The following is a 27,404-nucleotide window of genomic DNA, read 5'->3' on the forward strand; positions in this document are numbered from 1 at the left end:
CCTGCCTGGTTTTGGAATCAGTACCATGTTTGTGTCATAAAAGGAATTTGGTAGAACTCCCTCTTTACTTATTATGTCAAATAGTTTGTATAGTATTGGGATTAGCTGTTCTTTGAATGTTTGATAGAATTCACTTGTGAATCCATCAGGCCCTGGGGATTTTTTCTTAGGGAGTTCTTTGATGGCCTGTTGGATTTCTTGTTCTCATATGGGATTATTTAAGAATTCTATTTCTTCTTCTATTAGTCTAGGTAATTTCTATTTTTGTAAATATTCATCCATATTGCCTAGATTGGTATATTGCCGTATAATTGGGCAAAGTAGTTTTTAATGATTGCCTTAATTTCCTCTTCATTGGAGGTGATGTCCCCCTTTTCATCTTTGATGCTGTTAATTTGCTTTTCTTCTTTGCTTTTTTTAATTAGATTGACCAGTGCTTTGTCTATTTTGTTTGTTTTCTCAAAGTATCAGCTTCTAGTCTTATTTATTAGTTCAATAGTTCTATCAGTTTCGATTTTGTTAATTTCTCCCATAGTTTTTAGGATGTCTAGTTTGGTTTTCTTCTGGGGGGGGTTAATTTGTTCACTTTCAAGTTTTTTTATTTGCATTACCAATTCATTGATCTCTGCCCTCCCTAATTTGTTACTGTATGCACTAAGGGATATGAGTTTTCCTCTGAATACTGCTTTGGTTGCATCCCATAAGGTTTGAAAGGATGTCTCACCATTGTCATTTTCTTCGATGAAATTATTAATTGTTTCTATGATTTGTTCTCTAACTGATTTTGGAGTATCATTTAATTTCCAATTAATTTTTGATTTGACTCTCCATGTACCCTTACTGATCATTATTTTTATTGCCTTATGATCTGAAAAGGCTGCATTTATTACTTCTGCTTTTCTGCATTTGTATGCCATGTTTCTGTGACCTAGTGTATGGTCAGTCTTTGTGAACGTGCCATGTGGTGCTGAGAAGAAGGTGTATTCCTTTTTGTCCCTATTTATTTTTCTCCATATGTCTATTAACTCTAATTTTTCTATGATTTCATTCACTTCTTTTACCTCTTTCTTATTTGTTTTTTTATTTGATTTATCTAAATTTGGTAGTGGTTGGTTTAGATCTCCCACTAATATGGTTTGACTGTCTATTTCCTCCTTCAATTCTCCTAGTTTCTCCTTTAGAAATTTGTGTGCTATACCATTTGGTGCATAGATGTTGATTAGTGATATTTCCTCATTGTCTATAGTCCCTAACAATATATTTACCTTCCCTATCCCTTTTAATCAGGTCTATTTTTGCTTTGGCTTTGTCAGATATCATGATTGTACCTCCTGCCTTCTTTCTATCAGTTGAGGCCCAAAAGGTCTTACTCCATCCTTTAATTCTGACCTTGTGAGTATCTACCTGCCTCATGTGTGTTTCTTGAAGACTACATATGGTAGGGTTTTGGATTCTAATCCATTCTGCTATTCGTCTACGTTTTATGGGTGTGTTCATCCCATTCACGTTCAAAGTTATGATTGTCAGTTGTGGATTCCCTGGCATTTTGATATCCTCCCCTAATTCTGACCTTTCTTCTTCAGCTATAACCTTTTAAGCCAGTGATTTACTTTAAATCAAGTCCCCCAGTCCCTTCCCTTGATATGTTTCCCTTTCTAGCCCCTCCTTTTTTGTTCCCTCCCCCTTCCCTCCCTTGGTTTTTTCTTCTCCCTTACCCTGTTTGATAAGATAGAATTCAAGATCCCAATGGATCTAGATGCTCTTCCCTCTCAGAGTTGATTTCACTGAGAGTAAGGTTTAAGTAAAAACTCTCTTCCTCTTCCTTCTTATAGGAGAATTCTTCCCCTCCCCTTCTCATGTGTATCTTTGTGTGAGAAAGATTATTCTATTTAGTTTTGTTTTCTATTTCTTGGAGTATATATTAGTACCATCAATGATTCCCTCCTCCCTTTTTCTCCCCCCCCCCTTCTCCATATCGTCTTGATGCCCCCAACTTTCCCTATGCGTGATTCGTCTTACTACTCTAATGATGCATAGAATTTTTGAGAGTTACACGTTACATTTTCCCCACATATTAATTTATATAATCTGATATAAATGTAGTCCTTATAGAAGAGAGTTTGAATAAAAGAAAAAGATAACATTTTTCTCCTTTTCCCTTTCCTTCATATTTATCTTTTCACGTTTCTCTTGCTCTTTGTGTTTGGATGTCAAATTTCCCACAGAACTCTGGTCTTTTCTTTACAAATACTTGGAAATCTTGTATTTTGTTGAATTCCCATACTTTCCCTTGGAAGTATATAGTCAGTTTTGTTGGATAGCTGATTCTTGGTTGAAGACCCAACTCTCTAGCTTTTCTGAATATCATGTTCCATGCTTTACGGTTGTTCAGAGTGGAGATTGCTAGGTCCTGTGTGACGCTGATTGGTGTTCCTTTATATCTAAATTGTCTTTTTCTGGCTTCTTGTAAGAGTTTTTCTTTTGCTTGGAAGGTTTGGAATTTGGCAATTACATTACTGGGAGTTGTCTTTTGGGGATTTAGTATAGAGGGTTTTCTGTGAACTCTTTCAATGCATATTTTGTCCCCTTATTCTAGAATCTCTGGGCAGTTTTCTTTGATGATATCATGTATAATGATATCAAGATTACTGTTTGTTTCTGGCTTTTCTGGTAGACCAATGATTCTCAGATTGTCTCTCCTTCCTCTGTTTTCCAGGTCTGTAACCTTGTCAGTGAGATATTTTATGTTATCTTCTAATTCCTTAGTCTTTTGACTTTGCTTTATTAATACTTGCTCTTTTGCAAGATCATTGTCTTCCAGTTGTCTTCCTTTTCAGTTTGCTCTGATCTGTTTTTTGAGGCTTTGATCTGTTTCTGTATTTGCATATTTTGGTCCCTCAGATTGCTGAGTTCCTTTTGTATTATTTCCCATTTTTCCTGCTAGAAGGCTTCCATGTTTTTGATAATTTCCAATTTAAATTCTTCAAGAGCTTGTGGAGAATTTCCATTTCTTTTGGAAGGTTTTGGAGCATTTGTTTGTATTTCCTCTTCTATTTCCTCAGTATTTTTTATTTTCGCTCCATAAAATGTGTCCAAAGTCACCCCCTTCTTCTTGCTTTTCTTGGTGTTGGGAGGCTGACTCTGAGCACTGTTTGCCATCTCTATGGTTTTTCCTCCCCTTTCCAGTCAGAAATCTGAGTGAGGAGGGCTGGCTCTCAGTGTATGGGTCTAATGATCAATCAAGGCTTTAGCCCCAGGCAAATTGTCCGTTCTCCGCAGCTGCGCTGTCTTCCTGGGGAAGCCCAGTGTCTGCCCTCCCCTGCCTGCTGGCGTTTCGGGTGTTACTACTCTCAAGTTTTCTCCAGCTGCTTCTCCGCTGCCTTACTTCCACGCTCTGAGCCTGGTATAGCACTGTCCGCAAGTTACCCCAGTGCCTTTGCTCGCCCCGAGGTTCCTGTCCTTTCGGGAGGCCCTGCACTCTAGGGGGGAAGGAGTCCTGGCCTCCCTGGTCTCTGAGGAGTCCTAATAGGATTATGTTCAACTGGGTTGGTCCGGATGTGCCCTGAGGCAAAAAACTCCAGTGAGATTGGAGCCAGATAGAAGGACCCAGCCACGGGGCTTCAGGCTCCCTGGTCTCTCCCTGGCTTCCTTTTGGCTTCCCGCGCTGGACGCTCCGAGCCCAGTGCCCCACTGCTCACAAGATAGACCCTCCAAACCAGCACCTTTGCCCGCCTAGAGGTTCCTGTTGCTGCTCCTTCCTTCTGCCTTCCCCTTAGACATGAGTGTTCTTGGATTCTGGCTTTTGGGGGGCATGCCTCTTGATTTGAGTCCAGAAGGAGGGTTCCCCAGCTCTGTCCTATTGTTAAGTTTGAATTTTAGCCCCCTAGGAGCATTCAGTTTGTGATCGGTAAGGAAGGGTTTTCAGAAGTCTGAACTTTTGCTGCTTCTAAGCCATCAGCTTGACTCCGCCTCCGGGAAGTACCCTTTTTGGGATAATTTATTTGCAATTCTTGGCATACAGATGTAATGTAAATAATCTTGGTAAACATTTAGGAACGTTTGCCAAGTTTAAGTTAGACTGTCTTTCTTCCTCTCTCTCTCTCCCTGTCCCCATCTCCACTCCCACACCTTACTTTCTGTTTTATGAACAACTACAACAAAGGATTAGGGCAAAGGGGTTAAGTGACTTACCCAAGATCAATCACAGCTAGGGAGATAGCTAGCTAGGAGGTGTCTTAGGTCAGATTTGAATCCAGGACCTTCTGACTCCACATCTGGCACTCTGGCCATTGTGCCACCTAGCTGCTCCCTACCTGATCTTTTAATATTATCTTTGAGATAGTAGTAGTAGTCTCTCGGAAACCGAGGATGACGATTGTCTTTGTGCGCTTTCATCTATGATGATGATGAGTGTGCACAAAGACACTTGTGCATGAAGGAGATTTAAGTGGAAAAGTAGATGCACAGAGACAGTCCCACTCTCTCGGTGTTGGAAGCCTGGTCCATTGGCACAAAAAGTTGTTACACCTGGAGACTTCCTCAGCTGCATTGGATGGCCGTGTTGTCTTTTGTGCTCCAACATGCCCATAGCATTCCACAGTGCTTTGCTGTGTTGCCTTCTCAGTTGTTGAACCTTCTTATTGGTTTCTTATGTCTGTTTGGCCGAAGCAGTCTTCACATGCTGGGTGAGCAAGGCCCTGGTTCACCAGGGGTCGATGACCCGATGGCTACTCTCACAAGGTTTAGCCGGCCTATCGAAGTCGTTGCCTGGGGTGTGGCCGCTGCCACATGCTAGCAGCTGCTAGGAGCCACAAGTGAGAACTGAGTGTCAGGTGGGGGTCAGAGGCTGGAGAGCTGCCCTAGAAGGGCATGACAAGCCCTCCATACCAGACATACTACCCCTCCCTGAACACCCCATATACCCCTATCTTTGAGATAATTGCATTATAAAGATGTCCATAACACTTTAGGGCCAATGTTGGAAAAGGCCTTGTAGTCCTGAAACCTGAGAACATGATTTCTTTTCTGTCTTCTTCCTGTCCTGTGGTGAAATATTTCTTTTGGTTTCCTAAATGTAAGGTTTTCTATTTCTGTTGATTGGTATTTTTGAAAAAGGTCCATTTTGAGTTTATAGTATGGGGAAGAATAGAATTGGAATTGAACTATGCCCTGGGCCAACTCCTGAATATTTTCTTGGAATCCCTTCTCTTCTTTTTTGGTCCAGGGAGCAGTAGAGTAAGAGTGCCTGCTTGAGATATCCAGGATGCAGTGAGAGTGTCTGTGGTGATATGGTGCTGCAGAGTTTACTCATTTCCACTTCATACCTGTGCTGAAAAGTTATAGAGAAACCCAAGACCCTAGGTCTAGAGTGGGCAAGGGGAGAGATGGAGAAGTTGAAGAAATCTGTAGCTACATTGTGGGAAGTGATATAATAGAGCAGTTTCAAGGGACTTAGTTATAGTTTTTTGTTTTGTCTGTAAGATGCCCAGAGAGGTTAAAAGATCTTGGGGTTAAGAGATTTTGTAATGCAGGATAACTAATATCCATTGTTTTTTAATACATGACTGGTCCCAGTTTCTTCATTTGTAACATTAGAGGATGCATTGAGAAGCAGATATTTTTGACGTGGTATCTATTAACCTTAAGAAATATACCTTTAAATTTGTTAACTGTGTGGCAATATAATTGATTTTTTTGTAGTCCTTTTTTAAAAATTCATTTTAAAACATTATTACTAAAAGGAATCCATAAGTATCACCAGACTGTTAAAGGTAGTACATGATACAAAAAAGATGATGAGCCCCTGGATTAGTTGTAGTAGAATGTTTTCTACTGTTAATACTTTATGATTCTGTTTTTCCCTGGTTTGGCTCTTGGTCAGCGCTTCTGGGAGGGGAGAGATTTAATGTACCAGAAATATTGAGCCATGTTGGTCTTTTGTTTTTTGCTTTTACTGCACAAGTTTGAGGGTGTGAGAGACAAGCATTTGCCTGTGGAATGAATCACTTGCCATATTGGTTCTATTTCCAAATTAATTAAAGAGCATCTTGTTTTAAATGATTTTCATCACTTTTGTTCCTATCATTGAAAAGTTTGTGCTTGGTTTTCAGGATGCCCAAGATCAGAACCTTTCCTTTTGACTCATTTGCTGCTCTATCCAGCATATTCTCTGCATAGAACATGAAACCTTCTCTTTGCTTCTTTGTTCTTCCTACCTACAATCTTCTACCTCTTTTTCTATCCAAATCCTACCTAATTTAGCCCAAACCCCATTTACCTCTTTTGAACCTATGTGCCTGGAGATTGTCCATTCTTTTTGTTTGTTTATTTCAATCCCAAGACTGACCAGCAGCAAGGGCTGGTCAGTGAAGGTTAAGTGACTTGCCCAAGGTCACACAGCTAAGAAGTGTTTGAGGCCAGATTTGAACCAAAGACCTGATCTGTAGTTCTATCCACTGAGAAACCTAGTACATTTTTCCTTTCTCCAAACACTGAGGAATGTAGGCCTTGCTATATTTAGAGAGGTCCAATATTTGCCCAGTAATTGGTCTCTCAGATCAAATTTCAGTGTTCACCATTACTCAGTTTCTTAGTGTCCATAAATAACCCTGTCATTGATAAATTACCAAAGCCATTTTTATAAATCCATTTACTCTTTGCCATGCCAGTTAATGGAGTCATGCATTCTATGAAGTTATTTTAAGTCCTGAGTTCAAATTTGGCCTCAGACACTTTTCAGCTGTGTGATCCTGGGCAAGTCACTTAACCCCCATTGCCTTACCACTCTTCTGCCGTGGAACCAATACAAAGTATTGACTCCAAGACTGAAGGTAAGGGTTTAAAAAAAAAAAAGTTCAAAGATTTAGAGCTGAAAGGGCCTTTAGAAGCCATTTTATCCAGGGAATGGAATCAAGGGCATAAATAGCATAACTTTTTTTTTTTTGACCAGACAGAAAGAAGGTGGATGATGATGCTTGGAAAGATTGAGGCATGGAGGAAGAGAGTAGGAGGAGCTCGTTGATGACAATATTTTCTTAGTGTGCAGTAGGAGGCTAGATCATCTGTTGTAATTATTGCTGTTGAGTGTGTGGTACAGAAGAAAAGATTTCAAACACTTGCTCTGGAGAGTAAGTAGAACAGAAATTGTTGAGCATTATAAAGGGCTCAACTGAGATTATTCACTGGACATTTATAATGGATGAAGTTAGCTTGATTTTTGTGACTTATTGTGAGTTATTTCTCAGCTGTGGAATAGAAGGAGAGGAGTTTGTTAGGAGTGGCTTATAGATTTGAGAATGATGCAATGTGGAGATGAAGGTAAAGTATTTGGGGAGCATTAGCTATTGAAATAGTAAATAATTTGACCACGAAGTCTAGGTTTGGGATTGGAGACATAAAGCTAAGGATGGGAATAGGCATATGAATAAACTAGGAGATTAGAGCTATTTACTAAAGGGCTAAAGAGAGGTAATTAAAAACATTTTTTTAATTTTAAACTTTTTTTCCATGGTTATATGATTTATTTTCTCTCCCTCTCCTTGTCTCTCCCCCCTTCCAGAGCTGACAAGCAATTCCACTAGGTTATAAATGTGTTTAGATAGAGGTTATGATAAAAGGTGAAGAATAGGTTTTAGGTGAAAGAGTATGGGAATAATAGACAATATAGGAAATAATAATAGTGGGTGGTACTCAAATAGAATTTAAGTTACCATCATATACAACATTCATTATTATTTTGTATATTCTGAACAGTGCTGACATTAGGGTTTATATAAATTTATTTTTTTAATGTAAATTCTTTTTACATCATTATTTTTGTCTGATTTTTGGGTATTGCCTAGGCCTTTTAGAGATAGTGTACCAACCCCAACTCCTCCCTTTTACCCCAGACAGGGGAGGAAGGAAGTACTCCCATTTAGCTGCTGGGCAGAGGGGTGGGTGATTAGAGAAATGTCCTCGGGCTCATGGGGAAGGGGAAGGGAACATCTCTGCTCAGGGACCCTCTGGCTTTCTAGTAACAAACTCTGGCAGGTGATGTAAGCATGCCCTTTTTGACACCTGTGCCATAGGTTTGCTATCACTGGCTTGGGCAATAAATGTACTGAGTCAGATGCTTTTGTTTTAGACCTTTTTGCCCTCTTTTTAATAGCAACTTTTCACTTAGAGAAGGACTTAGAGGTCCCTGGCAGATACAAAGATATGGGCCTTGTTTCCAAGGAGGTTATAATTCAGTAGATGATAATAAATGCATAGATGAAGAGGGATGAAAGGTCTAGGAATAGTTTCTTTGAGGGGAGATGTGTTCAGCAATAAGTTAGGAAGCCAGAAAAGACATAGCAGGCCTGTGGACAAACTGCCCATTTACCTGAGGGGCAGATTAGTTGCCAGAGATTGCCAGGTATGGTGAGACAAGGTGAGGTATAGGTAGAATATGAGGTAACCAACTGAAAAAATGGGACACAGCTTTCTATTCAACCTTTAGCACAGGTTTCACAGGATAAATTGCTCCGCCTTGGCTGAGGCTTGGCTTTATTAATTTATACCCTCATGATCACATATCTACTTGGCACACAGTTTCATTCTCAACATACATGTTTCCATAGAATCTAACAACAGATGTGAAGCCTAAGGAGATAGTCAACAAAACATTGTTGCTAAGTGCAGGGTCAGAGGGTAGAATCAACATGACCCAGATATAGGTTAGGGAATTCAGAACACAGATTTGTCAGAAGTTTTTATACCTAGAAAAGAGGGTCCTAAGTGGATATATAAGAATTCTTAGGTTTAATTTTGTAAGTGGCATCTCCTGGTAATATTCTGGGGGGACAGAGTGGGACATCTATATTAACCCTGCAAGCATGTTGCTCTCATCTGTTTTTCTTGGGGCTAAGTAAGAATAATAATCATAGCAATTCCAATAATAAGGGGATGTTAATAAGGAAAGTCACTTAGGAGGGTTTCAGTGGGTATTTCCATCCTTCCTGGGGGCTGCTTTGCAGTCCCCAATTTCCACGTGTGACTGTGTCAAACAGCGTGGTCTTGATGGCTCCTGGCATGACACCTTTCCTCTCTGATCTCATCCAGCATTTACTATTTGTACCAAGTCATTTTAGCATTTATTCACATACTTGGTTAAAAGTTAAAAGAAGTTATGTCAGTCTTGACTATGATGAGACTATAAATTCCTTTTTGCCAGGACTGTCTGTTCTGCTAAACCTACGATAGTAAATCTTGAAGGATTTATTGAGTCAATGAGGAAATGGAGAGTGTAAGTACAGTGGTACCTTGATATACAAGCACCTTAATTCACTGGCAATTTGAGATACAAGCAATCATGATTGGGATTTTTTTGCTTTTAGTCAAGAGCGAATATTTGAATCAAGCTTTCACCACTTTCTACTAGATGGAGCCTGCCGAATATGCCATTTCACAAGTTACACGAGGCTGTCTCATTTAGTTCAGTGTTTATCTGGCCATGTGAGCATCTATACTGAATTGCTTTTGCTTTCTTCTTTATTTTTGTCTTTATTATCAGCTTTTGGGAAAATTTCTTAACTTTTAACCATGGATCCCAACTACAGAGGAATTGAAGGAATTACAACATCGGTTTTACAGGAAATTAGTGGGGAGGAACCCAAGATGGGTGGGGTAATCAATACAAGTGAGATTAAGGAAATGTTGAGGATTTGGGGAAAAAAACTAAACAGTTTATTGAAAAGACACACTCAGAAAAAAGTTGCAACAGGTCATGCATTGGAGATGTGTAATGACACTTGTTTCACACATTATCCCATGTAGAGAGTAAGTTATGTTAAGTGATAGCACACGAGATGAAAACCTTTTCTGCCAGCATCTTCGCCTGACCTTGAAGGTAAAATAACATTTCATAAGCAAGTTTATTTCTTTACATTTTTATTATCTATAAATATTTATTTGTTATTTATAAAGCACATTTTCATATTTAAAAGCATATAAAACAAAAAAAATGTGGTTTTTTGGGACCATAAGAGATTAATTGCATTTCTATTAATTTCTTGGGGAATTTCAATTTGACACACAAGCAAATTGAGTTATGAGCTTGGCCATGGAGCAAAGTAAACTTGTGTGTATTACTGTATGCTGAGGGACCACTATATGCAAATGTATTGCATCAAGATTTAACAAACATTTGTTGATGTCATGAGCCTTGTTCTCAAGGAGGTTGTAGTCTTAATAGGTGCTAAAAATAGGTACATGGATAACCATACTACAAAGGGTAGTGAGATGCATGAAGAAAGGAGGAGGAAGACTTCACTTTGACTTAGGTAGAGAATTAGGGAAAGGTTCATGGAGGAGGTAGTATCTGATAGATCTTAAATGAAGTGACAGAAATAACAAGTTAGGAAATAGGATTGATAGAAGGGGAAGAAGTTGGACATACATTTAGAATGGTGGAGAATCTTTAGTGCCAGTTTCTGGAGAAGGAAATAACAAACTACTCCAATATCTTTGCCAAGAAAACCCCAAAGAAGGCCATGAAGAGCTGGATATGACTGAAATGATTAAACAACAACCAAAACAAGGGATTGTCAGCAGGGAAATGTTGTACTTAGAAAATAGTGATTTAGGAAGGTTCATTTTCCACCTAATACCATATGGTTTGGAGGGGAAGAGATTATAGGCAGGGAATCCTATTAGGATAATGCTATAGAAGTACCAGAAAAGAGGAAGTCTAGAGAGTGAATGAAGGACAGGCTTGGGGGAGAAATCCAAGAAAGAAATGAGCATAGGCCAGACTCAGAAGAAGGGGGTGGAAAGCAGTTTGTGTGGTTAGGAATTGGGGTTCAGGTGCTGTATTGAGGAGAGAAGAATTAAGGATTAGGAAAGGATCTATAAATATATCACCAGAGTCTGATCAGTTTACAACATGGGGTTTTGAACTCAAATCAATTGAATTCAACAAACAGTTATTATTTTTGATCTCAAGATGCTTTTAAATGGAATGAACTTTTTTGTCCTGAGAAGAAGGGTCAGTTTGGGAAAGAAAGTTTAGTTTAGAAGTGTAAGAAATCTTTGTAGAGTTTGCTGCTGGCCTGTAATCATTATATCTTAGCCACAGAAGAGGAATAAGTGAGAACACTGCATTTTATTAATTTTTCTTTTCTTAAACCCTTACCTTCTGTCTTAGAATGAACACTAAGTATTGGTTCCAAGGTAGAAGAATGGTAAGACCTTTGCAAAGGGGGCAACTTGCCCAGGATCACACAACTAGGAAGTGTCTGAGGCCAGATTTGAAACCTGGACCCCATCTCTAGGTCTGGCTCTCCAACCACTGAGTCACCTAGCTACCTCATACTGCATCCATTTTAAAAATATCTGATTAGAAATAACTTTTCTAGGATTATCTTTATAGGGGCTATATCTAATAGATTCCAGACAGAATCAGGATAACTTTTTAATTCATTCATATCAAGCCTTCATTACCAATTGCCTATACTACTAAAGAAGCTTTATATCTACCATATACTTTTATACTTTATATACCTCTATCGGTAGTCTCTCCAGACTATCCTCAAGATAGAAACAATGTGTATAGAATTGCCTCTGTGAGTTGTAATAGGGGAGAATGGGGAAAGAAGACATGAATTGTGTTCCCTTTGCTTAATATATCTAGCTTAGTTGAGTGTGGCATTTTTTATGAATTTGTGAAGGACTTTAAATATCAAATAGAGAATTTTGTATTTGATTCTGAAGGTGCTCTCTCTGAAGGAGAGAATCACTGGAGTCTATGGAGTAAGGGAGTGACTGAATCAGACCTGTGCTCTTGGAAAATCACTTTGGCTGAATGGAGTATGGATTGGAGTGGGGAGAATCTCAGGGCAGGCAAATCACCATCAGGCTATTCTAATAGTCCTGGTGTGGGGTGATACATCAGGGTAGTATTTATATTAGAGGCCTGAAGGAAGTATATTGAAATGTTCCAAAGGTCAAATTGACAGGACTTGTTCTTCATAAAGAGATTCCTATTGGTAGTTCAGCATTGTAGCAGAGTAAAGGAAAATTATTCAGAACCTTTCTTTCTATAGATTAGTGGTGGTAAATCCAGTTGTTTTGACATTTTGACATTCAGAAATGACAAGATAATTCAGACAGAAAAACTAATTTTTTTTGCTAAGTGTATAAAATAAATCAGGGAAGATGAACACCTGAATGACCAATATTCAAGTGGGTTAATATAAACTCAACATTTACATCATGGTATATTATAAAACTTACTGAATTTGGAGCTGGTTGGAGTTTTTTTCTCTGTACAGCTGCAAACAGGAGTGTGCTGGAACCAGCTGGAACTTTCAAGCCAATTGTTATTTAGTTTGAGTAGCTACAAAGCAGATCTTGATTTATTGTTTTGTTGATTATGTAGAGTTAAGAAAGATGAAGAGAATGTTAATAATGCAGATCTATCATGTCTTCAATTTTTGGGGGCTGAGAAGGGAGACCCAATTGTCATATTTACAAGCACACTACTGTCTGCAACAAAAGTTTGGCTCTCGTGTCTAGTTGGATTAAAGATAGATTTTAAAAAGTCTCAATGCTTTTGGAAGAAGAGATGAAGCATCATAAAGCAGCCCCTACATGTGGTACAGTTGCAGCTATGAAGACCCAGAAAAGAAAATTGTTGGGCACTTTCAAATGGTTCAACATCAGAAATTCAGTGGTATCTTGACACATGAGTTTAATTAGTTCCATGGTCAAGCTCATAACTCAGTTTGCTTATGTGTCAAATTGAATTTCCTCATTTAAATGAATGGAAATGCAATTAATCTCTTATGGTCCCAAAAAACCACACAATTTTTTTGTTTCATATGCTTTTAAATATGAAAATGTATTTTATAAATAACAAATATTTATAGATAATAAAGAATGTAAAGAAATAAACTTGCTTATGAAATGTTATTTACCTTCAAGGTCAGGCGAAGATGCTGGCAGAGAAGGTTTTCATCTCGTGTGCTATTGCTTAACATAACTTACTCTCTACGCATGTATGAAACAAGTGTCATTACACAGCTCTAATGCATGACCTATTGCAACTTTTTTCTGAGTGTATCTTTTCAATAAATTTTAATTTTTTCCCCAAATCCTCAACATTTCCTTAATCTCATTTGTACTGATTACCCCACCCATCTTGGGCTCCTCCCCACTAATTTCCTGTAAAACCTCCATATGTTGCCGATGCTGTAATTCCTTCAATTCCTCCGTTGTTGAGACCCAAGATTAAAAGTTAAGAAATTTGCCCCAAAACTGATAATAAAGGCAAAAATAAAGAAGAAAGCAAAAGCAATTCAGTACAGATGCTTACACGGCCAGATAAACACTGAACTAAATGAGACAGCCTTGTGTAACTTGTGAAATGGCACATTCGGAAGGCTATCTAGTAGAAGGTGGTGACTAAAAGCAAAAAAATCCCAATCATGACTGCTTGTATCTCAAATTGCCAGTGAATTAAGGTGCTTGTGTATCAAGGTACCACTGTAGAATAGATTTTCTTTTTAACACTATAAGGTGGGATACCTAATAGCATAGTGCAATGATGGTGAACCTTTTAGAGATGGAGTGCCAGGCTTCCCCTCCCCCCCTTCCCCCCCCAGTGCCAGGTATACCCTGCCTCCCCCTTGTCCTACACAGGGGAAGGAGGAAATGTTCCCATTGGGCTGCTGGGTGGAGGGATGGGTGAAGTGAGTGAAGGGCATGTAGAGAAGGGGGAGGGGAGTGGCCTGAGCACTCCTCTCCCCTTCAGTTCTGCCACCTGTGAGCTGTCCACTTTACCTCCTGTGTGTTCCCATTGGGCTGCTGGGCAGAGGGTTGGGGTGTGTGAAAAACTGTTGTCAGGTGTGGTGCAGAGGGGGAGGGGAACAGCTCTGCCCAAGTCCTTCTGCTTTCTAGTAACAAACTGGGGGGAGGGGACAACTGAGTGCCCCCAGAGAGCACTCTGTGCCATAGGTTTGCCATCAATGGCATAGTGGATGGAGAACCAGGCCTGTAGTTAGGAGGATCTGGGTTTAAATCTAACCTTAGATACTTTATAGCTTATAACCCCAGGAAAGTCATTTAAACCTACTTGCCTAGCCCTTGTCACTCTTCTTTCTGTCTTACAAGTAATACAAAGCAAAAGGTAAAGAAACTAGTCATTCATTAATAGTCATATGATTTTACTTTGAAATAAAAAAATTTTCACCTTTTTTCTTTCTCTCTCACACACAACACACCTACACTCACTATGGATAAAAGATCTTTCAGGGACTCTTCTTAAATTTCCAGTCTTTCTAGTGTTAACAAATGATAGACATGAAACAATATGCACTGTCATCTGCTTTGCTGTAGCAACCTAAGAACCATTGTACTTTTTCCTATGACTTGTAGTTGAAACAGCTTTGATATGTATTGTCTCATATGAATAGAAATTTATTTATATAGGGACTTCCCTCAATGTTTTGCACATATTAAATGCTTAATAAATGCTTTTTGATTCACTCAAAAAGCAAATACTGTGGAAAATGAGATATTTGCATAAAAGAGAACCATGCAAAGTTCTGGATTGAGTGTTGAAAATGGATTCTTGAACTTGAAGTTATGACACCTAATTCTAAGTTCTACCATTTACTGCTTATATGGCCACAATCAAGTCATTTTGCTTTTGGGGGTCTTAATGCTGCTTGATAAATGATTAATTTGGATTGGACAATTTCTTTTAACATCCTTTCTAGCTTTAATGAAATTTGAGGATATTGATACTTGATGGGGGAAGATGGAGGTGCACTAGAGCATGCTCCTGGCAGATGGTGTCTGAATTGGGTCTTATAAAAATAAATGACGATGGTGAGCTACACAAAATAGATGTAATCAAAACTGTTCAATATAGGTTCAAAATGTTCTGATACTTTTGATAGATGTAATCAAAAGTATCCTCAGTGATGAAGTGAAGCTCAAATGTGAACTTCCCTTTAGGGCCAGGTGCAAGGACACTAAAGAGACTCTTATTATAAAAATAAAATATTTATTGAAATATATAAGGACAAAGAAGGATTTCTAATTCTAAGGGATTCAAAATCCATCCAAATAAATTCTCTGTTTCGAAAGGAACTGCTTCTCCTGTGTTTCACAGGCTACACTACTCCTCCCTTATCTGACTAAGCCACATTTATACTATCTAAATAAAAACTACCACTATTATACTTATAAATCTTGACTTCGCCTTCAAATTATAAAATAGCAAAGGCTAGCTGGTTGAGTCTCAACAAGGATCAAGTAAACCAAAGACCAGATTTTTCTTTGGTCTTCTCAAATATAAGCCAGTCTATTAAAAAAACAAAACAAAATGCATTAGATAGTCAGTAGTGTTTCCCAAGTTGGGAAAGGAAAACACTGAGCTCCTTCATATTTTTTCCTCAGAGAGGCAAAGATGTTATTTCCTCCAGCCCCGAGGGTCTCTGAGTGTGTGTTTTTGCCAATCATCAGAGATCAACTCCCAACTGCCAGAGAGAGTAATTGACACAGAAAAATGGCTATAACTGTCAACATCTGAAATCGACATGCTCTCTCAGCTCTGCTTCAAACTCCAATTCTTGTCTCAAGCCAGCCACTTTATTTCTTACCTCTAAACTAATAAAACAATACTTATTTTCTAATATCATCCTTACAGACTTGAAGAAAGGGAAGGATTTAAGCAGATGGAAATTAGGAAGAGAGTATTCCAGGAATAGGGAAAAACACAGAGATGAGTTAATGAGAAGGGTTAGAGAATAGTTTGATTTGACAGGGCAATAGAGTATGTGAAGGGTAAAATGAGGTAAAGCTAGACTGGTAAATTGGAATCTGAGAGTGTTGAGTTCAGGACATTTATTTATTTGGAAGGCACTTGGGAGTTGTTGAAGTTTTTAGATTATTAGGAAATGACAAAATCATAGTGTTACTCAGATAATGGTCTGGTAGATAGATCAGGAGATAAACTGGCATCAGAAAGACAACTTAGGGAGCTGTTACAGTTATACAGGTGAGAAGATAAATGCTAAGTCTTATATTTAGGTTTGAAAAAAAACTTCAGACATGTAAGATTTAAGAAGTATGGGTAGATGTCAGTTTGTGTATGTAGGAGTGGATCTTCAAGTTTAGTAGACTGAAAATTTGATAGGGATCAGTAATATAATGAGGTTGCCAAAGGTGGCCATCATGCAATCTTAGGTTTTCAGAATGGAGTTGATGGTTTCTCTGCCCTCTGCTGATGCAACAATCTAGCCTTTGTGTTCTGCCCTAGTCAGGCCACATTTGACCCAGGAAGACATGGGTGTAGGAGGATAGCACTCTCGATAAGTAAAGCATTGAATTAGTTTATGTTTATTTGTATTTGCTCACTCTGTGTCGATATATACTTGTGTGTGTGCTTGTCTCCTCTTTAGAATGTAAGCACCTTGTTGAGTAGGGGCTCTTTTGTTCTTTGTTCTTTTATCTTCAGTGCTTGGCACAGGACCTGACATGTTTAACTAATAGTAACAGTAATGATGACTAGCATTTACATACCTTCTATTAGGTGCCAGGCATTGTGCTAAGCATATTTATATATATCATCTGCCTTGGTCCTCACCACAACCCTAGGATATATAACAAATGCTTATTGATTGATGAGGGAGAGGGATTAGACTTTGTTTACTTACTCAGAAGTAAGACCTAGAGGCTTTATATAAGTGAAGTGGGATGCCTTAGGAAGTTCTGATAACCTTTTAGTTCTAGAGGTCTTTGGTTGAAGGCTTGTCAACCATTGGTAGGGAATGTTAAGAGAGTTTCTCTTTAGATAAGGTTCACACTAGAACTAAGTCCTGTTGGGCTATCTGGTGGAGATTATGGACCTCTTCTCTGAATAAAAATTTTAGATGCATAAAATAAAATAACATAGGTTGCAAAGGAAACCAATTATACTGAAATAAAATTACTAAGACTATATTTTTCGAAAAGTTCATAAATCTTGGATTAAGGCAGTAGGTTGTCCGGGAGATTCTGTGAAGGTCTGGATTAGGATGGGTGTAGTGGAAATGTAGGGGAAAGTTTGAAATTAAAAGTTTTATGAATCATGTGACCTGGGAGCTAATTCTTTACCCTCCCTAATGTTTCCTCAGCTTTATTAGAACTAATAATACTTCACACTCTCTAGCTAACCTGGTTGTTAGTGGGAAGCCTTTTGCAACAAATGTGAATATTTTAATGTCTTCTTACCCCAGAGTATCATCATTATACTCATGGATAAAATAAACAAAGCTTTTTTTCTTTTTTTTATACTGATTTACTGTGAAGAGTTACTGTTTGATGGGCAGGCATTTCAAAGATTATTATAGATACATTTATTTATCAACACTATTTATCCGAGGTCATTTTTCTAAATTGAATGTTGTAAGGAAGCTTTGAAGATACTGGGGAAATAGAGCTGTGCCTCTGAATAGCAGATGGGGGTTGACAGTTGTTCATTAGTGCTGGCACTACTTCATTCTTTTTCTAGTTCTAAGGGCTTACTTTCTTACACATCCATGTAACCTGTTTCTTTTTTAGCTTCTCTTCTAGGGCTATAAAAAAGGATGTTACTATTCTCAACAATATAGAAATTTTGCTACTTACTCACTTTTCTGTTTATTTTGGTGGCATGGCATTTTTGTATAGGAGATGGGTTGCAAATCCAATAGGTAAGAATTTTGTTTTTAAGACAATAAATTGTGAAACGTAGGCTGTTCATTAAAGGAAAAAGGAGATTTGACATGGGGGAAGTAGGGTAGGAGAATGATAGCGGATGGACTATGGGTAGCAGATTAGAGTAAGAAATTGGAAAGGATATTATAGCGTTTCTCTTTCTCTTCCTATTGCCCTCCCTCAGTAAGATTTGATGGGATTAATCTGGGTCATTTCTTTTGGCAGGATATTGAGGCAAATTTGTCCAGGCCTTTCAGACTTCTTTTGGCTAGGGAATAGAAGTACTAAAAGTAAATAGCTTATCCTCATCTCTCCATTTGCCATATGCTGACTGAATGTGGCATATTGCACATTTGTATAGTTAAAAAAATAAATTTTATTGATATCTTTTGTTTTAACAGTGCCATAATTTCTCCCTGGTATCCCTCACCCTTCTACCACCACCCCTACCCTGAATTTTTCACATGTAACTGAATTTTTTACACTTGAAAGAGTTTTCTTACTATAGTTTTTGAGAACTCTTTGCTGAGAAACTCCTAGTTAGAAAGGGAATAATAAGAAAAAGTATTAATTTGAAGCTCATGGCATTGTTGATTTGCAGATTTATACTCTCAGAGTTGTAAGTATCATAGAGTTAATCTAGTTTAATCACTCTTTTGATAGAATCTTCTATCTAGCCTATGTTTGTTTTGTTCACCAAGCCAATTTCTTGCTCCTTCTTTGCCTCTCATATTTCTGTGTTGTAGTTATGGACTGACATGCAGGCTTAGTGTGACAGATTATTTGAATGATAATAAATTGTGTTCCACCGGAGTGTGTGTGTGTGTGTGTGTGTGTGTGTGTGTGTGTGTGTGTGTTTTATTTAGTGAGCTGCCTTTAGTTAAAGGAGGAGATTCAGTAATGATGATAATGATAGCTAGTATTTATATAGCACTTGAATTTACATAGCATTTTATAAGTATTATCTTATTTTGTCCTCAAAACAACCATAGGAGATAGGTGCTATTATGCCACCATTTTGCAGATGAGGAAACATTTTTTAAGTGACTTGTCTGTAGGGTACCATAACCATTAAATGTTTGGGACTAGACTTGAATTTCATTTTTCCTGACTTAGGGTCAGTGCTTTATTCACTGGGAGCCTAAATGACAGGGGTATTAGAAGCAGAATTTTTGGGCTTTTATATGCCAGTGCCTTGTTGGTCCTATTGGCTTGACCCATATGAGAGATAGTGTTTGGAAACTGAATGAAAAAACATTTAAGTCTTATGTATCAGACATTGTGCTAAGTGCTGATTCCTGTTCTCAAGGATCTCACATTCTAATTTGTTGTTGTAAGGTGAGTCATTTAGATTTGGATTTCTCAGTGATTTGAAGAAATCTTCTATATAGGTATACTTTTGAAAATTGTTTATATCCTTTGGCCATGTAAGTCCTATAACCATTTAAATTCTTCAGGCTACTATTTCCTCAACATTAGAATGGGGTTAGTTTATGCCATGCCCACCTCCATAAGCTGTTGCAAGGACTAAAGGAGAAAATATACATAAAGCAATTTTCACACTAGAAAGCACCATGTAAATGAATGGTAGTATTTTTACTTCCTTGGATAGCACCTGATTTATGCCTCACCTAAAGCCCCTGTCTTAAAAGTTAACTCATTGAACATGAATATGTATAGATAGCATGACTGGAGGCAGCTAGCTGGTGGTCCAGTTGTCAGAGTCCTGGATCTGGAGTCAGTAGCATTTGAGTTCAAATTTGATTTGGATGCTTACTAGTTTTGTGGCCTGGGTAAGTCCTTTAACTTCTGTTTGCATCAGTTTTCTCAACTGTAATATGGAGATAATAATAGCACCTACCTTCCGGAGTTAGCATGAGGACCAATTGAAATAATATTTGTAAAGAACTTTGCACAATCCCTGGGAAACAGTAGACACCTAATAATTATTGTTTCCTTATTGGCTGGGAAAGTATCTTAAATAGTGAGAGGCTTTTCAGGTTTATATTATTCATCTTTGGTACCTGGAAAAATGGCCATTTCTTTCTTCCACTTTTTATTTTCTTCTCCAATCCTAGCCTCTCTCCTTTAATAAAAATGAAGAACTACTTACATTCTCCATAATTGTGACTTTGTGGAATCCTTTTTGCCATTGCAACTCTCTAGTCTTAGAGTAGACCCAATGCTGGCATCTTCCCGTCTTTCTCAAATCTGAGTCTTGTTTGTATTCCCAGATGTCTGTCTGAGTCTTTGGGCTTGGGACTAATATAATACCTTTTGTCTAGCAGGATGGCAGCAAGTATTTATTGGTGTATTGTTATAGCCCTTGAATACATTATTGTTTTTTGGATTATGGCTTAGTGAATCTTGACCATTGTAACTTCATTGCTGCCACTTGGAAAGATGCTGGCTTTCTCTGTAGTTTATTGAATCAGTGGATTATTACAGATATATTGATAGTATAATTTTAAAATGAGAGGAAGAATCTCTAAGGACAGAGATGGTTTTGGAGTCAAGAGGGTAATGCTTAAGGTCTTGTCTTGGTCACCTGCTTGTCATTTAATTTGTCTGTGTCTTAGGCAACTCTTTAGGATTCTTAGGTTACCTCCCATCTACTGGTAGAGGGAATTTTCTGCTTCAGTGAAATCACAAATCTCACCTCTCCCCTAAAATAATTTTAAAATTATTTTAAGCTCCTCAAATGCTTCTCTTTAAAAATAGTAGAAAAAGGGCTAGGGCCTATTCTTGGCTCTGCTTCTAATTAGCTGAATTTCTCAGATAATAATTTTTATGGAGTTTTTTGAACAGTTAAATTAGAGGATTGAAATAGGGCAATATTATAATGTCCTTTCCAGCTTTAAAATTTGATGATTCAGAAATTGGGAAAATAACTGTATAAAGCCTTACATCTTTTTACTGTGTCAGATAGTCTAAATGATAGATCAGTGTGCTGAAGGAGTGGGAAATTGTGCTTTGTAGTGCCATGCCCTTTTTTCATTTTAGATGAATGCTGATTTCTCTAAGTTAGGCAAGGCCCTTGCTTTTTAAGGCCAGCTGCCTGCCTAAAGGAAATGTGCAGTTGGCGGGCTTCCTGGGAAAAACCTCCTGGACCACATATCTTAACCTCTTTCAGAATTGCCTATTCCTTGTCTAGATAAATTTTAAATTCTCAAGGGATGGTGCTCCCCTGTGGAGATGACTGCTGACTGCCAGGAAGCCTTTTCCTGATGCATTCTAAAATCTATCTTTTCCTTCTCCTGACCCCACCCCCCACCCCCCACCAATTTAGTTTCACTCCATTACTTTTTATTCATCTTCTTTACTTGCTCTTTTCCTAGTCAACATCTAATTCATTGCTGTGTCTAGCTCCTTATCGAACTTTTTTTATCTGACCTTAATTAACACTTTCCTCATCCCTCCATTTCTATTTCAATAATTGATTTTGGGCTCAGTGACCTAATAAAAATCCTATTTGTTTCTGGTCTCTTCATTCTCTTGGCACAGTGCCTTAATTTACCCCAAAAGGAGTCACGAAGAGTCAGACACCATTGAAAAATGCCTGAACAATAGGAGTAACATTATGGAAAGTACTAGTTTCCAGATTGCATTGTTAAGAGTCTTTTTTTGGTTTACTGTCTTTTTAATCTTTAATTTGTAGTGGCTTTCATGGTTCCTTCTATGATATGGTATTTAAAAAAAGATAGTGATTCAGTTAAAGAACTTTCTTGTTGCTAAAACCTCATCTTATTTTTTGGTATTGTCATCCTTCCTGATACTTTTAGATATCATTTGTATCATGGATTCCTTTCTTCCTCATGACATCTTTTCAACACTTTTGAAAAATCTGTAGTTTTAAACTAGCCCTAGGACCCTCCCGACCTTTGCTTTCAGCTTTATAAGTCAGCTGGTTTCCTTTAGTGCTTAGCATCTGAACCTCATATCTAGTATACTGAGATAAACCATTTTGGATACTCCTTTGATCCAGATTGGGCCACTGTGCTTTTATTTTGTCTGCATTCTCTTTTCACATCACTTTTAGCGTTTGATTTATTCACATTCTTTTGACTATGGCTTTCTATTTAGCTGATACTTTATGTACTTCTTAAGCTAGCTGCCCTTGTGGAGCTTAAAGCCGAAGTCTCAGGAATATAGAAGCTATTTGGATGATATTTGGAGTTGAGAGGAAAAACTGGCCTTATTTAAACCCCTTAAGAGCTACTACCCTTCCAACTAGACCATTAACTTTTTTATTTCAATAAAGTTAGTGTGTCTCTGTGTTTAGTTGTAGAACAAAATTACCAGCTGGCTGGTATTGGGGTATCTGGAATACAAAGAGATCAATTAATTTATCAAATTCAAAGAACATTTTCTCAGAGATGTTCTTCATAGTAGGTAGCATATTAGTGCTTACTTAGTGTGTAAAAGTTTTAAAGTGGTAAATTGTTGTCTAGTCCACAACCTTGGTTTTGGAAGTCTCCACTGGCTTTTATAAACAATCAGACATCCTGAAACTAGGGCCTTTGAAATGCATCACTTTTCTCTTCAACCTTTGTTAGCATAACTGAGAAGTTTCACATTCATAAGCTTAATTCATAAGCTGACTAATTCAATATGACAGCTAGGTTTCACAGACATATTGCTGTATCAGGTAGGGCCAAGCTGATTTTCTAGAATACATAATTTTGTTATTGGTAATTGGCTAAAACAGTTGCCTTATGAGTTGCTCTCCTGTGTCTAAATTAACAAGGATACTGGAGCTACAATGTGGATTTGTTTTGGGTTAGTCCTTTATCCAGTTCATGAGACTCCTAAAATATTTTGTAGGCTAATCTCAGAACATCTGGAGCATTATCAAATGGGCTAATGAACATTTGGGGAGATATTTCAGAGGGGAGAAATAACTTTTCCAAGTCAGATGTAGAGCCCTCCTTCAGTTGTAGTTTAGGGAATCACACAAATTCAATAAGACTGTCTCAGGTTTGAAGACACATGAGTCAGCCTTTTTTATAGGTAGCTGGTATCTATGTAATTATTTTATTTTTTGAAAATCTTTTAAACTTTTTTTTTCATGCCTTTAGTGCAAAAGAGCAGTAAGGGTTAGGCAATTAGGGTTAAGTGACTTGTCTAGGACACACAGCTTAGAAGTATCTGAGGCCATATTTGAACCCTACTCCAGGCCTGGCATTCTATCCACTGTGCTACCTACCTGTATCTTGGTATGTCTTTGAATGAAAGTCAGAGATGCTTAGCAGGAAGGCATTTGCTTATTAAAATTGAATTTGTGTGTTATGGAAGTGTTAGCTTCTTTGCCTTTTTTTTTTATCCCCAGCATTTAGCGCAGGACCTGACACATGTTAAGTGCTTAGTAAATTCATGTTGATCGATCAATTCTAGAGGACTCTTACAGTTGATTTGGATTGAAGTGGACCTGATTCTCTTGAGAGTAATTCAGCTGCTAGGCCTATACCTAAAAGAGATCAAAGAAAGAAGAAAAGGTCTACAAAGATACTTATAGCAGTTCTTTTGTGGTGACCAAATCTGGAAAATAAGAGGATATCCAATAATGGATATCTATCTATCTATCTATCTATCTATCTATCTATCTATCTATCTGAATATGCTATGGTCATGGAGAATGAATGATTGAAGGAATACTACTGTGCTTAAATATGGCCTCATACACTTAACTAACTGCATGATCCTGGTCAAGTCATTGAACCTTTGTCTGCTTCAGACAAGTATAAAATGGAGATAATGATAGCACTTACCTTCTAGAGTTGTTGTGAGGACCAAATGAGATACTATTTGTAAAAAGGTTTTAGCTCAGTGCCTGACACATAGTAGATTTATAAATGCTAGCTATTAATTTATTTATACTTTTTTTACATTAATTTTTGTTGGTTTGTTAGATGAGGGAGAATAATAGCAGATAATTGGTTCAATAGAAAGAGAATGGGATTTTGTGTCAGTAGGCCAGGCTTTTAGGATTGGAGCCACTTGATCATAATAGGGAGAAGGGATGATTATTGGAGCAAAATATGGAAAAAGATGTCAGGAAATAGAATCAAGAGTTCAAATTATAGGACTACTGCTTCCTCTTTCTTGTGTTCCAGGAGAGCAAGAGCGGAGCAGATAAGTGACTGATCCTAAAGGAGCTTAGATGAGTAAAGAATGAAGTAATAAAGGAGTTCATATTGAAACCCCCCCCACCCCCTTTTTTTAAAGTGAAAGATGTCATTGACAAAACAAAATCAAAGTTTGAGAGATGGATTCAGATATGAGGTTAGGTTCAAGGGGTTTAGTGGGAAGGAAGTTATGTTTGGATAGTGAAACTATAAGGTTTAGCAGCTTTTGGTAGTAAAGTTCAATGAGCTGATAATACCAATGGATATGCAGTTAGCAAGTAGTCCTTTATCATTGTTTTCAGTAGTGTATTGTGCTTAGGTTTTTTGTTTTTTGTTTTTTGTTTAGTTTTAGTTTTTTACTTAAAATAAAATCAGTAATTAACTCACTGTTTGTTGTATTCTTTATTTTCTCTATCTCTACTAGTTAGTTCTTGTAGTGTTTTTTTCCCTCAATTTTTAATTGACTTTTTAGCATTAGATTTAATTTTGTAAATCATCTCATCCTTTTTAGAAGTTTTTAGTCAGTCATTTCAGTTGTGTCTGACTCTTTGTGACCCCATTTGGAATTTTCTTGGCAAAGATACTAGAGTGGTTTGCCATTTATTTCTCCAGGTCATTTTACAGATGAGGAAATTGAGGCAAATGGTTAAGTGAATTGCCCAGTAGTCACACATTCAGTGTCTGAGACTGATTTTGAATTCCATCCACTGTGCCCAATTTTTTTGGAAGTAGGTAAGCTATAGATCCAAATACATGAGAAAATGTTCTCAGTAGGAAGAGCTTTTGCAAGATGCCGGTATTGAGAGGATGTTAGGAGAAATGACAGTTTGAAGGAGTTTGTCAAAATGTTGAAGTTGAAATGGAGCTGGAAAATAGGCAGCAGTGGGTTTTTTTAGTTCCTTTAGTTTGCATAAGAGGGAAAAACAAGTTCTTGTCCATTAATGGTCTTCTTCCCTTCATTAATGTACGATGCAGTCTGTTCCTACATTTTCATTTGCCCTTGGGATAATTCCCAAAGAGGGGTCAGGGATTGAGGAGAGGTCATATCAAGGTAAGATGTGTGACATCAGCTCTCATTATCTTCAGAGGGGTGAGCAGTAACAAAAGTAAATGCCTATTTCTTTTGGGAGGCTAGATTGAAGTTTGATTTTGAAATCTTTTTCTGAGTCCAAAGCATCCAGATTCTTTCATTAATTTTAGCCTTGGCTATTTGTTCTTTTTCCTTGATGGCTTAGGTCAAGTTTCCACCTGTTCCATAATGTTCTTCCCTGATTCTTTCTTCTGAAACCATAGAATCTTCTGTTATCTCTTATTTACTTGCCACATTTTCAGTTGTATTATATGTATTTGTACATATGTCTATTGCTGAAGCTTTTGAGGCCATGGATTTTTCGTGTTTGTATCTTTCAGTGATTAATAACATATATTCCACATATAATAGACACTTTATAAATGTTAACCAAATAGAATCATAGTATTCTTCCATTCAAAAACCTTCAGTGGCTTTCCATTCTCTACTGAAAATAATGTAATCTCCTGATTCCTATATTCTTTTATAGACTGGTCATGTCTCACATTTCTTTGTCCCTTACAAATTGGAATAGCCATTCTTCCTTATTCTTGTCCTTTTCTTTCCCATAATTATTAATTTGCTCCTAGTGTCTCCAGTGCCTGAAATGGACCCCTTTTCTTTCTTCTGGTTAATCTCCATTGTACCCATAAATATCACTGACATGTCTTAGCCTTATAGCTGCAACCATTTTCATTTAGTGGTGGTATCCCTAACTCCCATCCTGTTTTGGAGAGTTGCATTTTCTTGTCTGTAATCTTGTATAAATGTTTCTCTGAGAGATTAATTCTGTTGTCTCTACTTCATTCTTTTAATGTATCTTTTATTTCTTCCTCTCATAGGTCCTCTCAGGATGTGCTATCATTGTCCGAGGACAACCACGTGGTGGGCCTCCTCCTGAGAGGCAGATCAACCTTAGCAACATTCGTGCTGGGAACCTGGCTCGCCGGGCTGCAGTAGGACAACCAGATGCAAAGGATACACCAGATGAGGTAGTTGACGCCTTGTTTTCTGGGTTCTCAATTTAAGTAATTGGATAGAAGATAAATGCATTTCCTGGTTACTGTCACCTTTATAATTATTTGAATCTGTTGTAAAATCCCTGTTTTATAACACCAATGACAAGGCAAGTTTTTCTTTAATTCCATTAATGTAGTTGGTTATTCATCCTTTGCCCATGGATGGGATGACTCTGGGTCTTGAACCTTCTTGTTTATACTTCTAGATAAATTTAGTGCTTCTCCAGGGTTTTTCATAGCACCATTCACTTTTTCTTAAAAGATTTGGAATTCTACTCTTTTGACATGTAGGCTTTCCTAATCTTTATAGACCACCATGATCATAGAAAACTGAGAACGATCTTAGGTTCCCTTTCATTCTGTTGAAAGTCATAGTCACTAACTTTCTTTAAAAAGACAAAAGAAACAAAAACTATATTGATGTTTTTTGTTTTTAGAGCACATTCATTTTTTTTTTTAAACCCTTACCTTCTGTCTTGGAGTCAATACTGTGTATTGGCTCTAAGGCAGAAGAGTGGTAAGGGCTAGGCAATGGGGGTCAAGTGACTTGCCCAAGGTCACACAGCTAGGAAGTGGCTGAGGTCAGATTTGAACCTAGGACCTCCCATCTCTAGGCCTGGCTCTCAATCCACTGAGCCACCCAGCTGCCCCCTAGAGCACATTCATTTTACCTTCCACCTTAGAATCAATACTATGTATTGTTGGGGCAATGGGAATTAAGTGACTTGCCCAGGGTCACACAACTAGGAAATGTCCAAGGCTGGATTTGAACCTAGGATCTCCCATCTCTAGATCTGTCTCTCAATCGTCTGAGCTACCCAGTTGCCCCCGAGCACATTCATTTCTAAACACATTTCTCCTCACCTCTGACATCCAGTGAGCCTTCTCTAGCACCAAAGATTTAAAAAAAAGAAAACAGCTCAACAAAAGTATCAGCTAATTGACTGTATTTGACAGAACATGCAACATTCTGCACCTTTAGCCCTTCATCTGTCTAGCCCAAGGGGGGGATGTGTATTATCACCACTCTAGGACCCAGGTTGGCCCTTATAATTAATTTCACTTTGTTCCATTTTTTTAATTGTTCCTTCTACTTACATAGTTGTAATCATTATTTACATTATAGTTGTATATACTGTTTTCCTGGTTCTGCTTATTTCAGTACACAATAATGTTCCATTATTATGTTTGTGTGTCATAACTTTATTTAGGCATTCCTTAGTCAATGGCCATAGACTTTATTTCCAACTCTTTCTTACTAAAGTACTGCTTTGAATTCTTTTAAAATATATATTGGAAACTTTTTGCCCTTGATTATGTTGAGGTTTATATTCTTTGCAATAAAATCTCTGCCAAAGGGATATGAACATTTTAATCACTTCGGAGAACTAGAAGCATAATTGTTTACACTTCTTTTGAGAAGAGACTTTTCATTTCTCTTCACCTCATACTATTGGGGAACGGCTCTTGGTTGTATATATTTGT

General features: G+C 37.7%; 1 protein-coding gene across 2 annotated transcripts in view; it reads left to right on the forward strand.

The window, feature by feature from the left end:
- Positions 1 to 27,404, forward strand: part of SND1 (staphylococcal nuclease and tudor domain containing 1) — a 547,109-nt gene that overhangs the window by 14,308 nt on the left and 505,397 nt on the right. The window contains exons 1-2 of one of the 2 annotated variants that reach the window (XM_056799670.1): positions 16,261 to 16,344; positions 25,743 to 25,892. Coding sequence is in view for 1 of the 2 variants with exons in the window: in XM_001366193.5 (XP_001366230.2) it covers positions 25,743 to 25,892 (150 nt within the window). In the remaining variant the exon portion in view is untranslated. Of the gene's footprint in view, positions 1 to 16,260; positions 16,345 to 25,742; positions 25,893 to 27,404 lie in introns of those variants that run through there. The other variant, XM_001366193.5, reaches the window with a different exon arrangement.

This window comes from Monodelphis domestica, chromosome 5 (genome assembly GCF_027887165.1).
Source record: "Monodelphis domestica isolate mMonDom1 chromosome 5, mMonDom1.pri, whole genome shotgun sequence".
NCBI lineage: Eukaryota > Metazoa > Chordata > Mammalia > Didelphimorphia > Didelphidae > Monodelphis > Monodelphis domestica.